Source organism: Atta cephalotes (genome assembly GCF_000143395.1).
Source record: "Atta cephalotes unplaced genomic scaffold scaffold00108, whole genome shotgun sequence".
Classification (NCBI taxonomy): domain Eukaryota; kingdom Metazoa; phylum Arthropoda; class Insecta; order Hymenoptera; family Formicidae; genus Atta; species Atta cephalotes.
Genome location: NW_012130172.1, coordinates 30,854 through 47,841, shown reverse-complemented (window position 1 = coordinate 47,841; position 16,988 = coordinate 30,854). Strand labels below are relative to the sequence as shown.

The following is a 16,988-nucleotide window of genomic DNA, read 5'->3' as shown; positions in this document are numbered from 1 at the left end:
TTGTATAGTTCAACATCTTAACATTCATACCGTAATGATGCGTATTTAAAATAATGTATCTAACATAAATGATCTTATTTCCAATCTTATTATTATTTTTTATTTATTATCAAAATCACTTTTTATATTTTGATATTTCGATTCTATACATTCTGGCATTTCATTAGAAAAAAAAATTTTCTAATGAGATTTGTGATAATTACAGAGCCAGTAAAAAACGCGTGGATGATTTAGACTTAGACATGTAAATTAAGATTCCAAAACAAGATATATAGTTGAAGTTAAATATATGCTTAATTTATATTTAAACAATATTTAAATTTATTATGTCGACATAATAAAATATTATTTAAGTATATATTTAAATATCATTTCTATAGTACTATTAGGAATAGTTGAAACCTTTTTGGTAATATTTCAAAAAGATTGCAGATTCTTTCTGTAACATTTTATCAAGATTTCATGTGTTGTCTCAGAAATGTTGCAGACATATCACGATTGTTATAAAATGTTTCACTTTTCAGTTGAAATATTTCTCAGATATTTTTTAAAACTTTCGGTGCTGTATGGGAAGGATATATTAAAAAATAAAAACTACAGATAACACTTTTCAAAGATTTTTCTTCTAGATTATTTACGTCGCAAGAAATCCAAGAGACGTAGTAGTCTCGTGGTATAATTTCATGAAAATGATAACACATTTCCAGTATCAGGATACTTTCGAACAGTTCTGCAATAATTTTATGAATGATCATAGTAAGTTTTGAAAAATATTATTGATTGTTACAATTTAATTTAATTTTTCTCAATTTTTCAAGAAGCTAAATTTCCATAATTTCAGCAATATGGAGTCCATATTGGGAACATGTGAAACAAGCTTGGGCGATGAGACATAGAGCAAATATGATGTTCCTTTTTTACGAAAATCTAATAAAGGTGAGATAGAAATAAATTCTACTTTACACTTTCGTATAAAAGGAAAAATTATTATTTTTTTCAAGAAAACATTTTTTGACAAAAGTAACAGTATACAAAGACATTACTTTATAATATTGTCATATTTCTACAAAATTTTATTAACACAAACACATACGCACAATCGTAAATTAAAAAAATATGATTTGTAAATATATAAACTAATAATTAAAATTAGTTATTTTGATAAAGCAATTTAAAAAAATTTAGTTTTGTCATATCAAAATTTTTCATTTCCACTTAATTACTGGGAGGTTATTAAAAAAAGATTTTTAGTCAAGAAAGTGTAAGTAAAAAAATAGATTTTGACTTCCTGGATACGATAAAATTATTAAAATATGTATAGTGTTTAGAGAATACTTCGAAAATAAAATATGAACAAAATGTATTTATCAAAATTTCAATGTTTTTGTTCAATTTTTGAGATGTTTTTTAAACGCCACGTTCACTTTTTAATAATGTTATATTCAAAAAGTCAAAATAATTTACAAAAACTATTATTTCTTTTATTTACATCTTTTTTTTGCAAAAATCAGCCATTTCTAACATCCTTCTTTAATGTGCATTTTATTCATTAATTTAAATAATAGTTGATTATAATTTATTATAATTAAATTTCTTAAAACAAAATATAATTATATTATTTAGATTAGGGATACGCAACATCCGAACAGCGCATTTGCACCTACCGGGGCTGTTGGGAAGCGTTTGGGAAGCGCGCTATCAGTATTACTCATCAACATATAGAGTGCATTTGTTTATGCAGTAGCGCATCAATTGCTTTCTCATCTAGCTAGCATCACATGACTTGAATTTGCTGAATTGACCTCTGAATATGAATAGTTGCTCGTATCGTATTGGATCGTATCTTGCAATAGAAAATCTGGAAAAGCTGAACTGATTGAAAATTAAGCTTTAGGGATCTTATTCTTGAACAAATACATATGGAAATAGCAATTCTGTGTAAATCGATCACTCACAATCGAGAAACTGTCATTTTCGTGCAAAATTATTCGTATGTGCTCAAAAATAGAGCGCCAATTTCACAACTCATGATTACTCTTAATTGAGATTCAACTTATTCCTCATCTCTTTCTAATTGTGAGTTATGAAATTAGGCTTAAATAAAGAATTCGGAAATATTAAATAAACCTTAAACTATTATACATTTTATTTATAAAAAATTCATAATTCTTATGTGTATTGATATTTTTAATCTAAAAAAATGTGATTTAAAAGTTCATTAAAAAAAGTGTGATTTTTAGGTTAATCTGATCGCAATACAAATTAGCAAACTTCACATCTTTTCTATTATATCTTACATTGCATTATTTTTACTTTAGTAGGATTGATTTCGACAAATTGTTCTTAATAACTTTTCATTTTTTAATATTTTAATAAAATTCATTTTTAGTAATACAGTCGGCTATTATAGTTGGTGGTATTATGAACAGTAAGATATCTAACTTGCAAAAGCGACTTTTGCAGCGTAATTTGTCGTTCGTTTACGCAATACTGCGAGCAGAGCATCTTGAGTAGGACCTCCGAGATAGCTGCGCAGATGGTGTACATTCCTGCGTAAACGACAAACTGCGCTGCAGTCGCCTTTGCAAATAGAATAAACGAATGATATTTGCGGCAGTACTGCATAAACGCACTCATAGAATGGACGTAACCATCAGAAGGTGGATAAAAAAACGAGTAGAGTAAGAAATGGATGAACGTTCTTTTTCTCTTTACTGGTTCTCTTTACTTACTAATGATTGGTTTGTCACGAGTGCTAATTACACAAGTGACAATTACGCCAGGAACATGCCAGGAAATATAAACAATCAAAAGTTAAACCGAGATATTGCCGAAATATATTTATTGGATATAATTAATATAAAAGAAGACCCTAAGTGAGAGTAAACTATAAACACGAACGCAAGATGTTGCAGAAGATGCTGGCATCGTCCGATAAGCGGAATGCTGACGGATTAATGCGGAAGAGCTAAGATTGTCTTGAAAATCAAAATATATACAGAAGATAACAAGATATATAAGCGCGGATGTGTTCATCAACCAGAAATTTGAAAGAAATACGTCGCATTACTTTGCCCATCTTACCGAATATCGTAATAATATTTACTGCGAATAGTGTTAAGTGGAATTGTAATCCAGTCAGAAATTCCTCGAAAATTCTTCGAAAAGATGTCGTTTCGATGATAGAAAAGTTGTCGATTCGAAACTTGCATCGAAATTTCAATATTTTCGAGTGACAAAAAATTATGTATGTAGAGAGTGCAATGAGAGTTTGATACATTTTTAACATTTTTGATATAAATTTGTGATATGTAATCTTATATTTTAAATATTTTCGTTCAAAGGTCGAATCGACATTTTTTACGATTTTATTTTGACAATTGCAATATCGCTCTAATCATAAAAGCTTTCTCAAAATTTTTCAGAATTTATAGATAATTTTATATTTTTTTAGAAAATTGTAGAATTTTTTTATACGAATCGGAACATTTTTTACAATTGTCGATAAAATCTACATCTTTTCTTCTAGTAATTCTTTCTGTATTTTATTTTATTGTTCTATTCGTGCTGAATAACATTACTTTTATTTGTACTTTGTGGTTCATTTAATATAATCTTATTACATCATTTTTGTATTGAGGAATTTCAGGGAATAATGTCTCTTATCATAAATGAGTATAAAATCAAGGAAAAATATCATCGATTTTATCAAAATCTAGCTAGACTAATTCTAGCTTGAATCGATATCGAAACGATCGATTTTTAAATTAATGAAATTTAAATGTTGATCTATCATACAAGTTTCCAATATCATTTGGAAGCATAAAAATACTACTAGTATCACTGCTATTGCAGTAGTATTACTACTGATACGCAATAGTGTTAATGCTGAGCCAGTAATGTTACTACTGTAGTAGTATATGACGACATATGACGTAACATAGAACTACTTCCAGTAATTGTAATATTTGATATAAAAAATTTATTAGAGTAAAAAATACACACATATATATATATATATATATATCATTAGAGCAATTAGTCTTATTTCAGTTAATAAAAATAATTTTTTACAGTATTATTAAAAAAACAGTATTATTAAAAACAAATTATTATCATAGATATATTATCATTTATACATTACTACTATATTTAACATTAATTATATATTTTTTAATTATATTTTTTATGTGTTCCGCCTCTTTCACAACATCTTTGAATAGATATGTTACAACTATACATCCATTATAAATGTTCATAGTTCTTCGAAGGAATAGTTCCCGATCACAGAAATGAAGTATGGTAAGTTCGGATTCGGATGGATGACCGTGCATGGGTGCATCATAAAATTCTCGAATTCATAAAATAAATTTTTTTTATTATAATTTTGTTCTATATCTTCTGAAATAAGATGGTAATCAATAATACTTATTTTCACAATAAAATTCAAATCAATAGAAATTTCGAAAACTTTCGAAACGACGTCTTTTCGAGAAATTATTTCTGACTGGGAAGTCGTGACGAGTAGAGTGAGAGGCAGATAAATGGATGAACATTCTTTCTCTGTTTAAGTCTGATTGGTTGGAGTAATTCTTCTTCTGGCTCAACAGCAATCTATTGTGTCGCTGATTCACAGTACGGTTCGAGGATCCACAGAGGATTTCGGGAGTCAATAAATTGCAGTCTTATAATTTTAAAGTAGAAATATATTCAGCAACTTTTACACATTACATAATGCTAATGTATAGTTGTAATATATCTGTTCAAAGTTGTTGTGAAAGAGGTGGAACACATAAAAAAAAATATAATTAATGTTAAAAATAATTAATGTTAAGTAACAAATGATGACATCTATATACACCTATATATTGATAATAACTTGTTTTTAATAATATTGTAAAATATTATTTTTATTAACTGAAATAATACTAATTGTTCTAATGATATATATTTCGTCATACACTATTGCAGTAGTAACACTATTGGCTCAGCATTGACACTATTGCGTATCAGTAGTAATATTACTGCAGTAGCAGTAATATTACTACACTATACAGTACTGACACTAGTAGTATTTTTATATTTCCAAGTGGATTAGAAACTTGTATGATAGACCAATATTTAAATTTTATTAATTTAAAAATCGAGATCATTTCGATATCGATTCGAGTTAGAATTAGTTTAGCTAGACTTTGATAAAGTCGATATTTTTCCTTGATTTCGTGCTCATTTATGGTAAGATACATTATTCCTTGAAATTTCTCAATACAAAAGTGACATAATAAAATGATATTAAATAAACTACAAAGATTATATTAAATAAAGTACAAATAAAAGTAATGTTATTCAGCAGAAATATAACAATAAAATAAAATACAAAAAATTACTAGAAGAAAAAATGTAGACTTTATCGACAGTTGTAAAAAATGTTCCGATTCGTATAAAAAAATTCCACAATTTTCTAAAAAATTATAAAATTATCTATAAATTCTGAAAAATTTTGAGAAGGCTTTTATGATTAGAGCGATATTGCAATTGTCCAAATGAAATCGAAAAATGTCGATTTTACCTTTGAACGAAAATATTTAAAATATAAGATTACATATCACAAATTTATATCAAAAATGTTAAAAATGTATCAAACTCTCATTGCACTTTCTACATAATTTTTTGTCACTCGAAAATGTTGAAATTTCGATGCAAATTTCGAAACAACAACTTTTTCATCGAAAAGATATCTTTTCGAGGAACTATTTCTGATTGGGTTTCTATCTTCACCACTGCTATCGGTGGTCCATTCTATACTGTGATATCCGAACTTTATTTTTGAAAAATTGCGGGAAAACTGTAAATCAAATCCGTTTGTTTTGCTAAATTGGTACATATGTCCTTCATATTTGATAAAAAAATCATGGCCTTCAAGCTGTTTGAGAATGACAGTTATTTATGTCAGTAAAGATTTTTGTGCGCGCATATTATTCATGGAAGTAAAAAGATGTGTTCATTGTTTTTCATCATGTTTTGTGCAGTGATTGAAATCCATCATGTTGTATTTACATAATAACGCAAATGTCAGTTTAAACAAACAAATTTCATTCAAATCTCGTTAGAAATTATTCAAGATGGCGAAGTTGAGTCACGCTCTTTAATCAGCAAAAAATATGTGCGCAGAAGCACACCTGTTTTTTTTCAATAACAAATATAGACAAAGACCAGTATTCATAGTTAGTTCTTATATTCAAAACTGTCTTAAGTTGTCTTGAGGTATAATCAGATGGCCGCATTAGCGTCTTAAGACATTATTTGAAATAAGAACTGAAATACCGGCCTAAGTGTGCCTTCCAATAAGCAACACAAATAACATGATGTGACACAATGGATCATTACATCTTTATTGTTTGCCAATGTTAAACAAAGATGACATGATCACTGTGTTGCTTGTTGAAAGGCATCCTAAGTTTCCATCGAAGATTAGAGTTGGATCGGAGTTTGTGAATTGACTAGTCACAGTCGAGAATTTCTCTCTTACAATCGAATGAGAAAGGAATACTTGATGGTTGGTCAGCTCTTGTACTCTGACCCTCGATAAAATGGAGATCACAGATGACACAGTGTAATACTGGGTGCTTTCCATTTAGTGATATAACTCGACACAAACATCATTCCATCTTTTTTTACATTTAAGTAAAGATAGTACCATAGTATAAGATATACAGGCTGTGTTCCAAAATTCACTGCCAATGCTGAAAATCTACAGTTTACGTTACATATACATTTTCAGTAATAAATTTTGGAACACAGTCGCAATATAAGGAACAAGCAGCGTCAGCATCTGTGATTTTTTTCAGACGAATTTTCAATCCGCTATGTCTTTGATGATTAAACCTAAATAACACAGCAGCGCTTGCAAAGTATTAAAAAAGCGATTATATGATTTTATGTTACCATAAAACAAAGTAAAACTTTTATAGGGAAATATATCGAGTTCTTTTTTGTGAAACTAAAAAGTTTATTAAAAATAATTAAGACATACTATTTACTCACGCGAAAGGCAATGTGGTTGTGGCTTTGAATAAGTTTGATTATAATAAAAAAATGGAAGAAATGCTTAATAATTGCAATACTTATATACAATCCGGTGAACAAGATAATCTGAGGAATTGAACACTCAGTTAAGCGTTGAGCATCAATGTTGAGTATTGGTGAATTTTAATTTGGTGAATAGTTTGTATACATACTATATGGTACATCGAATTTGATGGTAACATCCAACCGTGATTTATTCTCAACACTTGTACATGACATCAATAGATGAGTATAAATCTTAAACGGCTTAAACTTATAAGTGTCATTTTAAAAATTGAATGTGTCACTTGAATATTAATTTTTATGATTGAGTATTAACACTAAAATGTTGAATATAGGTGCGCCACAGATTCATTTATAAAAGAAATATGTTTTAACTATACGCGTGAAACATCTTTTTGACAAATTTTATCTAGGTTGCGTTTGGAAACGTTTGGAAATCATCCGCCTCTATGTATCGTTTTATCCTTGTTGCTCACTCAATGTGAAAGAGGGATAAAACACAGGAGTATCCAGATGATGTTTCCGAACGCAGCCTAGATAAAATTATCAAAAAGATGTTTCAGTTCTAAAGATGTTGAAGCTCTATTGAGATATATCACAGTTATACATTCACTAACATTCAGTGTTCTTGGATCTTTTGTTGTATTTCGGAAAATGTTATAAATCAATAATATTATTTTAGCAATAAAATAGATCTAATTAAGTTTATATAATAAAGCGATTTATTTTGATGGTTTTCTTTGGGCATTAATTTTTAATTGGGTGTAACCTTCAATTGACGGAAATCACACCCAAATTTAAATGTTTTTTTTGAGTGTTTAACACTCAAATTTGAGCGCTTTTCTGAGTACGACAAAATTATAATTGAAAAAAACGCTTTAAGAATTAATTTCTTTAGTTTTCTGAGTGGTCACCCATCTGGGATGGGATCTTGTATCCCATTCAACAATGCTTAATCTTTGCAATCGTATGGTAACACTATTGCTTCGATCCAAGAACACTGAATGTTAGATGTATAATTGTGACATATCTTAATAAATAAAAAATTTATCAAAAAGATGTTAATTTCATATACATAGTTAAAATATATTTCTTTCATAAATGAATCTGTGGCATCCATATTTAACGTTTCAGCGTTAATTTTCAATCATAAAGATTAATATTCAAGGGACTCTTACACTCAATTTTGAAAATGATACTCAAAAGTTTAAATCGTTTAAGATTTACATTCATCTATTGAGTGTCATGTGTTGAGAGTATGTATACACGAATTATTCACCGGATTTGATGATATCCAACCGATATCCAACATTGATAATCAACATTCAATATTGATGAGTGTCTACATCAAGGTACCGAATATTCATGTTTATACTCAACTAACACTCAACAATGATGCTCAACTCTCAACTGACCATGTTGACGGTCAAACCTCAACGTACATATTGACGGTCAACACTGAACTTTGATGATAAACACCTAAATTCAAGTGTTAACATCCAAAATTGAAGATTTTTTTTCATAAGGAACGAGTTGCTAAAATTAGAATTGATAAAACATAATCACCCGAGAAAAAATGTTTCATATATAATTATATATTTATATATAATTATATATAATTACATAAAAAATTGACATATTTTGTATACAATTATGTATAATTATATATAAAATACAATATTTCCATATATATAATATTTTTTCCCGGACATATTTCAAATAAAATAAAATATACATTTCGACCAAACCATTAAGTTATTATCAATGTTATTCAGATAAATATAATAGTAGTTACATCTTAATAGTTATAAATTCGCAATAATAAGAGTTTGAGTTAATCAGATTCACATTCTAACGACTACGATTATATAAAATTAATCTATTATAGCAAAATAACAAACTGTAATTTAATGTAGAATGAAATCTGTTCCTTCTATTCTCATGTATATCAGTCGATCTAGAATACTTTTCTTGAGAGGTCAATTAGAATTATAACAGGCTAGCAGATTGATAGCAGTCATCTATTCATGAATGACGTCTTCATTCGAATCTTAACATGATAAAATATAGAAATGTAAGTAAATTATTATGAAATTTATAAGTATTATATATAGCGCATATATTTTATTAACTAATCAGTTTCAATATAAATCAGTTTCAATATAACTATAAAAATAAGTCCATATAACAATATTAAATACCTTCAATATTTGCGATTTAAAAATGTCCATTACAATCGATTGGAAATTTCAAGGGTAATGGTTCGACTGGATTTTGTTCAAAATTTATATAAATTATACTTTAAACTGCTTGATAACAAATAATTACACATAAAAAGACATGAGACCAAAAGTCATTCTAGGAAGATTCAATGGATTAGCAGCGAAGAAATTTTAAGAGGGAGAGAGTATTTATTATTTTTATTTTATTTTGATGCATAATAATAAATAATATATAATAAAGTTTATTCTTATAAATGTATATAAATCAAGAAATTACTTTTTATTCATTTATAATTAAATTTATTCATTGTCAGAATCCTACTCACAAATTATACAATCCCTCTCTCCCTTATACAATAATTACCTTTTTTTCTTTGTCTATATATTCCCCCCCCTCCTCTCTCTCTCTGTGCCTATTCCCATCCCTTTTTTTAGTCTCACTTCTCATTTTCTAACATCTTTACCTTCCTTCTCTGAAAGGGAAGAGAAAATTGGTCAATTTTAAATTTATTTTGTCTCATAACATCGAAGAAAAAAGACATCGATCTTTCTCTCATCGCATTATCTATTATGTCTGATACATATTTTAATAATTTTTGACTGAACTACAATCATGGAAGGTATTCTTTCTTATTTAATTTAACTATTTTAATTCAATTATTTAGTTAATTATTTTAATTCAATGTAAGTTTCAATGTAATTTTAATTCAATGTAAATAGATAAATATACATCATATTGTATAGTTTTAACTTTCACTGACATCAGTATTGTATTATCTCATTATATTATATTATTTTTATCATCCTTATAATTTTACATTATATTTATAATTATAATTTATTATGTAATTTATTATATTTCTAGACACCAGTTTATAACCATTCTTTTACTATATACATTTTAACTAATAAAGTGGAGATTCATTTCAGATAATGTGAAGTATATTTTTATTTTTCGATCGATCATATGTTATGTTTTTACCATTCAGACAAATTTTGTAAATATTGGTAATGATCCGATCGTGATCGAAATGTCTGTTAGTCAGCATGTTTTAGTAAAGTTCAATAATTAAATAAGACTTTATTTTATCTATCAATCTTTCTGTACGTTATATTTCTAGCTCGTAGTCCTTCTCTTTTAACTCGTTTTTAAATTTTGGAGCCATAATATCATTATATAATTTTAAATTTATTTTTCTTTAATATTAATTATTTCAATATTCGGTCCAATATTCGCTTCATATTGTTTAAATATTGTAATATTTTAATGCGTCTCTTTTGGATAAGCCGATAAAGCAAATGGAAATCACAGTGTCAGCTGATCTCTTGGGGTATATCCGTACAAACTTGCATAGCCATAAAGAGAACTATCCGTATTTTTCTTATAAAGTTGCAGGTAAAATGTGATTGGATAATTTTCTTTATGCATATGTTTTGCGGTTATGCAAATTGTGTGGATATATCCTTAAGACCGCAGCATAGACTTTTGCATAACGCATAATGCAGTGCGAAAGCAATTCTATCAATCAGAATCCTTCCTTTCCTCCCACGAAAGAGAGATACTTTGATTGGTTGATTCTCTTATACACTGTGCGTTATGTACTACGGAACAAATTAAGTTATGTTAGCGCTATCAACTAAAAAGAATATTTTTGACACAGCTATCGAAACACAATCGATTCTGTAAATATAATGTGGTGAAAATGAGAAAAGTGAGCAGTCCACGCGATTCTGTAACTTCAATGAGTTCTATACATACTAGGGATCGATTGTGATCTCAAAAGATGAGGCAAAAGTGAACAAATTCATTAGAATATTAATAATTTATGTTACAACTTATTTACTTTCCGATAATGGGAGAGGAAAGGGGAACTGTTGTATCTTTATGAAATAGAAAAAGTATTTATTTTAATACAAACAGTGTACTTAATTAATCTAGCTAGTTCGTTGTGTTAGTTCTGTTTGTTGCGTGCTCCTGTTGTCCTAGTGTGTATCCCTAGCGTGAGATGTTATACAAGTCGCGGTAGCAATATTTTCCCTTTGAAAATCGACCTGGAATGAGACAGGGTTTATGTAACATTCCGATAGTCGACAAGTCCGAGTTGAGGTCCTCCGTGATGCCTTTGTTCCAGCGACTTCACTGGAATTAGTTGCTGGAGGCAACGATTCCCGAGTTTCTGATGACGTCGCTATATTTATCTCTGGCGAATCGGAAGAGTACTGGACACTGGAAACTTAAACTCTTTGCAGAAAAGTTCAAAGGGGCTCGAATCGGGTGGCTGCTCATATTGCAATCTTTCTGTGCTGCATGGATCTTAATTCTGTCCGTAAAAACATAACCTACTTGATTGTTACCGAGCTCTTGATATCTGGTCACGTTGGATTGTGTATGTAATGTTTATTATTCCAAGTGATTTCAAGTTGATTATCCGATAGGGAAGCGAGGAACATGTTGTAACAATTTTTAGAATATTGTATATATTATGAAATCAAGTATTTTTATAATTATAATTACTTTTATCGAGAAATTAATCATTCATACAATAAATCGGAACAGAAAATATTAAAAAATACCTATATGTTTTCCCCACAACATGCGTTTTATCAAAAAGTCGGTTGTTACAATTAGCCCGTGTTTGGAGCTAATTGTAACAGCAATGGGGCAGGTAGTAATAATAATAACTTCGTGAAGTTTTAGGTTTGAGCTTTTATTTTTGAAAGATAAGTACAAAAATAATTATTGTAGGAAATCTTATTGTATTAAGTAAGTTTGTATTTATTCTTTATTAAAATTATCAACAAATTTAAACTTTCAAATCAACAAACTACTAAATATATATATTTTTTTAAATATTAGATATTTGTCGATATTTTTATCCTTAAAACTAAAATAAATATTTTGTTATCAACAATCAACTTTGTAAATTAAACAGCGTTTTACTTCACTAAATTTTGATAATCAAAACTTATAAATCAATATAGCACTTTAATTACAATCTCACAGCCTTAGGAACTTCACATAAATATGCCTTTAAATATAAACCTAAGTTTATACTTAAAGGCATATTATCTAAATATAAACCTAATTAATACTTAATAAATAAATCAGTTGTAATTAATACAAATAAATGAGTAAACGTCTCCCATCACACATTTGACATGTGTCCACATCTTGCACTATATATTCTACCCAATCTTCTTTGTTAGAAGTCCTATAGGCATCGCTGCAAACTAACTAACAATATCATTCTTCAGTTTCGGAATCTGAATCAGAACTCAATATTTTTTTCTTAATCAATTTTTTCTTTAATCGTTTTCGTCGATTATATTCCTTACATCGATTATTTTCCTTTACTCTTTCCTTTTCCCTTTATTTTCCTCTTCTCTTTATCATCATTTTTTTGTTTCTTGTTTATTTTTTCTTCATGCCCTTTGCTAAAGCATCTTTTTCTAGCGTAGTCAAGACAGATTTTCTTTTGCGATGACTATGAGCAGTTCGTTTTCAGGGTGGAGCCTTAGGGAGGAGTCTGACCTTTGATGATGAAAAGTTTTTTAATTTATTCTGCAAGTCAGACGAACTTGGAGTCAGTAACGTAACTTTACATTCTTTATTTAGCAAGCTAGAGGAATCTGGAGTCAGTAATGCAATTGCAGTTGTATTCGTTGTTGTGTCCGTCATGCTTATATTTAGTTTAGGAACAGATTCTAATAATTTTGGATTTTCAAGGTCCAGCATCAAATTGGAAACATTCTGTGTGAAATGGTATCTTTCTCTGAGTCAATAAGCTTTGGACGATCAGTGACATAAGATAGTGCAAAGTCATAGTCCTGAAAAAGTATTAAAGGGCCATAAACCAGATGTTTTAAATCCACTCATAATGTTTGCAGGGTTTAAGACCTGTAGTAATCTTTAACCACACTTGGGATATTACAGACTGTCATAGTTTTTCCTGGATAATTATTCATCTATGCTATGGATGATTATTCATCGGTTTACATAGTTTTTAAATAGTACTACATAGACTTCCACATCTAATGGTTGCAGATTGTGGGAGCAGTGTGGCGGAAATGACAACATGATTATGTTGTTTTTCTTGGTCTTCTCAATGACTTGAATATTGATGATATGTGAGTTGTGAATTGTGATTGTCGAGCAGTAAAAGAATGGGCTCTTCGGCGGAAGGTTTAATATATTTAATAAAATGATTTATGAATATGACAAATTCTTTTTCTGACATCTATCCCGAAGAATTGCCAGCGTCGATGAAATCTGGTAGATCATCACGGAGAAATATTTCTGTGTATCTAATTCTTGGGAACACAAACATTGGTGGGATAGAGTTTCCGGCTGCATTTATAGCACAACGAACGTCACGAGTATTCCTCTTTCAGCAGGATGCACCTAATTGCACTTACTTGTTTCTGATCACGAGCAGCCACTATTTTTTTAGGTTTTTGCACAGTCATGACCCCTGTTTCGTTAACGTTCCATATGCGGGAAGGAGTAAATTCATTCACTTTTGGAGTAACTTTCGATACTTAACAAAAAAATTGTTAACATTGATTTTATTGAAGGATGTTGCTAGACTTAGTGATGTTGCTTCTGGTGTTCTTAATGATAGTCGATGATTCCTGCGCATATAATATTTTGAAACCAATCCGGTCTAGCCATATTATTCTCATGTCAGTAAGGGGGAATATTTTTTATTTCAAGTATTACAGCGCATTGGTAAGCTAGCTTTCTGATTTCCATAGGCAACAGTCCAAAATATCTATCTGAATATTTGAATAAATAGGAAGCCAACTTATCTTCTGCGTCTTGCGTAAATATCAATTTAGGTTTGACATAGCCAACATTGTAGAACATTCATTATTTTTCTTTTTCTTAATATATCTATATAACGTGGATATATCTATATCACATGGAACAAACAAAAAATTTTACTTGCTTTTCGTATTATTTTGTAAAACTTCGACTGAAGCTAACTCATAGACATCTTGGCTTTTCGAAGTCTTCACCGTTTTTCTTTTGTAGTCTCTCGTACTAAAAAAGAATACAATAATGAAATACATTAAAAAATAAACAAACTCACAAAATCACCCACGCAAATATAAACATCAGGGACATGTTACAATTAATCTCAAGAAATTGTTTCAATTTGCCCCTTAGCATGAATTTCTAGGTATTGAGATTAATATTGATTTATGTCATTAGCAGTAAAAATCAATATATAGTAAAAGTAGACATATTTAGGAACTTAATGCTCAAAACAGTCATAACAATTGATAACAATAGGTATCAAAAATCAAAGTTTACATAAATTTTTTTTTACTTGACTGAATCGGAGCACATGCAACCTCTCGCTGCGCTACCTGGCAGAACATTGGTTGTGCTAACGTAATGCGGGGAGTTATAAGATTAAGATCGTGTTAAATATTCGACGTCAAAGAGTTCAAAATCTCGGTAAAAATTGCGTGTTATTATTTACCCCTGTTACAACTAGCTCCTTGCTCCCTTAATTAATAATAATAAACCGATAGAATCGTTCGTAAATTCATTCTTGTGGTATTAATTCGAGTATCGATTAAGTGCGTAAGTAAATCAGTGAAAGTGGTACAATTCTTCAAATACTATTTTTAAAAGAAAAACAAATTTCTGTTTTAGTACATGTCACATTAATTTGTCACATAGAACATGAAGTATTTTTGTATTATTTTCCTACGGTTGTGAAATTTATCCGTCAAGTTACAATATAAAGACAACGAATCTCTGCAAGATAAGAGAAAGAGAGAGAAAGGAAGGGAAAGGGAGATGAAAGGGTGGAGACGAGAAAGAGTGAGGAGAGGAGAGGGGGGGGGGGGGAGGAGGAATATGTGGCTTACTGATAATAGAAATGATGAGTGACATCTTAGATGTAGTTCTCAGTGATAGAGCTTCATGTCTAGCTCGAAGATGTTGGAGCTGTACGAGATCATTGACTCGAATGTTACAAAATTAGATCGGAATGAGCATAGAACTCAAAGAGCCCGAGAATTCACGAGGGACAATCAAAGAAAGATGATTGAGAAGTGCCCAGGAATGCCCAAGTAATGTGCAGAGTTTCACGAGATCGCCGTTTATATAAGAGTATTCTTAGGAAAGGGACTTTTTCTTTTCGAGAGTTGATTAGTCGAATTCAGATTGGTGAAATAGGTTTTAATAATTAGTGGTAGGACTCTTTTCTCACTTTTTAATTGATAGGAGGAGTACAAGGTTCGGAATACATTTTGGAGAAGAAAAAGGTGTTGATCGGAATCTGTAGTGAGAAAGAGTCACCCTTAATTTTATAACTTTAAAATTTATGGGTAATCATACGTGTGCTAAGAAGGCGCATGTGCATTGTCGGCATAGGACCTCTCTCATCGCGTGTCACTTCTTTTATTTTATGATCACGGACTTGTGAGAATGGTCCGCGATTTGACTGTTGAGAAAATGTCGACGTCTCTAACTGACATTTTTATTATTATTTATATATTTTTTTCTAATCGCAGTGTTCAAGGAAGGCATCCTTGGCGTCTCTTTTAGTTTCGCACGCGTGCATCGATTTAATTTGTTTTAACTGACGTCTACGAGGAGATACTAGAGTTTTAGTTTCTCTTAAAAAAAAAAAAGATTTTTACTTTTTAAATTGTAACGGCTTCATTCGTCTGTTACTCGTAACTGTCTCTATATTTTAACAAATTCCAGATCTCCAAAAGAAAAGAGTCATGGGATGTAATCCACTGGATGTAATAGCACCAAATGTATATAGTTTACAATTCCATTCGTAGATAACATTTCTAACAAATTTTATGAATAAGAACAATTTTAGATGTGTTGTTATTCATAACTTAGAATTATGAATAACAACACATCTAAAATTGCTTTTTATAGTGTCAATAAACTTTGTAGCTTGATTAGGTTCGAAGAATCCACTATCAGTCAGTTCATAAAAGAATATAGTCTATAAAATTTCTTGTAAAGACTACGATGTCACTTATATGGGTCAAACCAGTTGATTATTAAAACGTACTATTAAACCGAACATCAGTATCATACTATGAGAAAAACTATTAGGTGTACAACTTTGCTTCTGCCGTTTTTTTTTCCGAAATTCGAGGCTTTATAAAAAACTGATTATACATTTATGATTTAAAGTATTGTCCATCGCTGGCTACTACTTTCTCCCATCTTTCGGGTACAAATCCCACATCGAAAAAACTGGTCATCTTTTGAGGCTATCCACGAATCGATCCAATTTTTTACTTCTTCATAAGACCGGAAGTGCTGGTCAGCCAGGCCGTGCCATTGATCGAAACAAGTGATAGTCAAAGGAAGCAACGTCTGGAGAATACGGCGAGTGGGGTAGGACTTCCCATTTCAACGTTTTCAAGTATGTCTTGACACTTTCGCAACATGGGGTCGAACATTGTCATGCTGCAAAATCACTTTATCGTGTCTCTCGTTGTATTGCGGCCATTTGTCTTTCAATGCTCGGCTCAAACACATCAATTGCATTCGATACCGATCGCCTGTGATTGTTTCGGTTTTAACAGTTCATAATACACTACGCCGAGCTGGTCCCACCAAATACAGAGCATGACCTTGGAGCCGTGAATATTCGGTTTGGCCGTCGACGTGGAAGCACGGCCGGGAAC

The 16,988-nt window shown here is 30.2% G+C and overlaps 1 protein-coding gene across 1 annotated transcript in view; it reads left to right on the top strand.

Moving 5' to 3' along the window:
• The window catches only part of LOC105625105 (sulfotransferase 1C4-like), a 72,445-nt gene that overhangs the window by 50,513 nt on the left and 4,944 nt on the right, over positions 1-16,988 (top strand). Inside the window, exons 4-5 of the mRNA XM_012206447.1 lie at positions 630-756; positions 842-936. Of these exons, the coding sequence (XP_012061837.1) occupies positions 630-756; positions 842-936 (222 nt within the window). The remainder of the gene's footprint in view (positions 1-629; positions 757-841; positions 937-16,988) is intronic.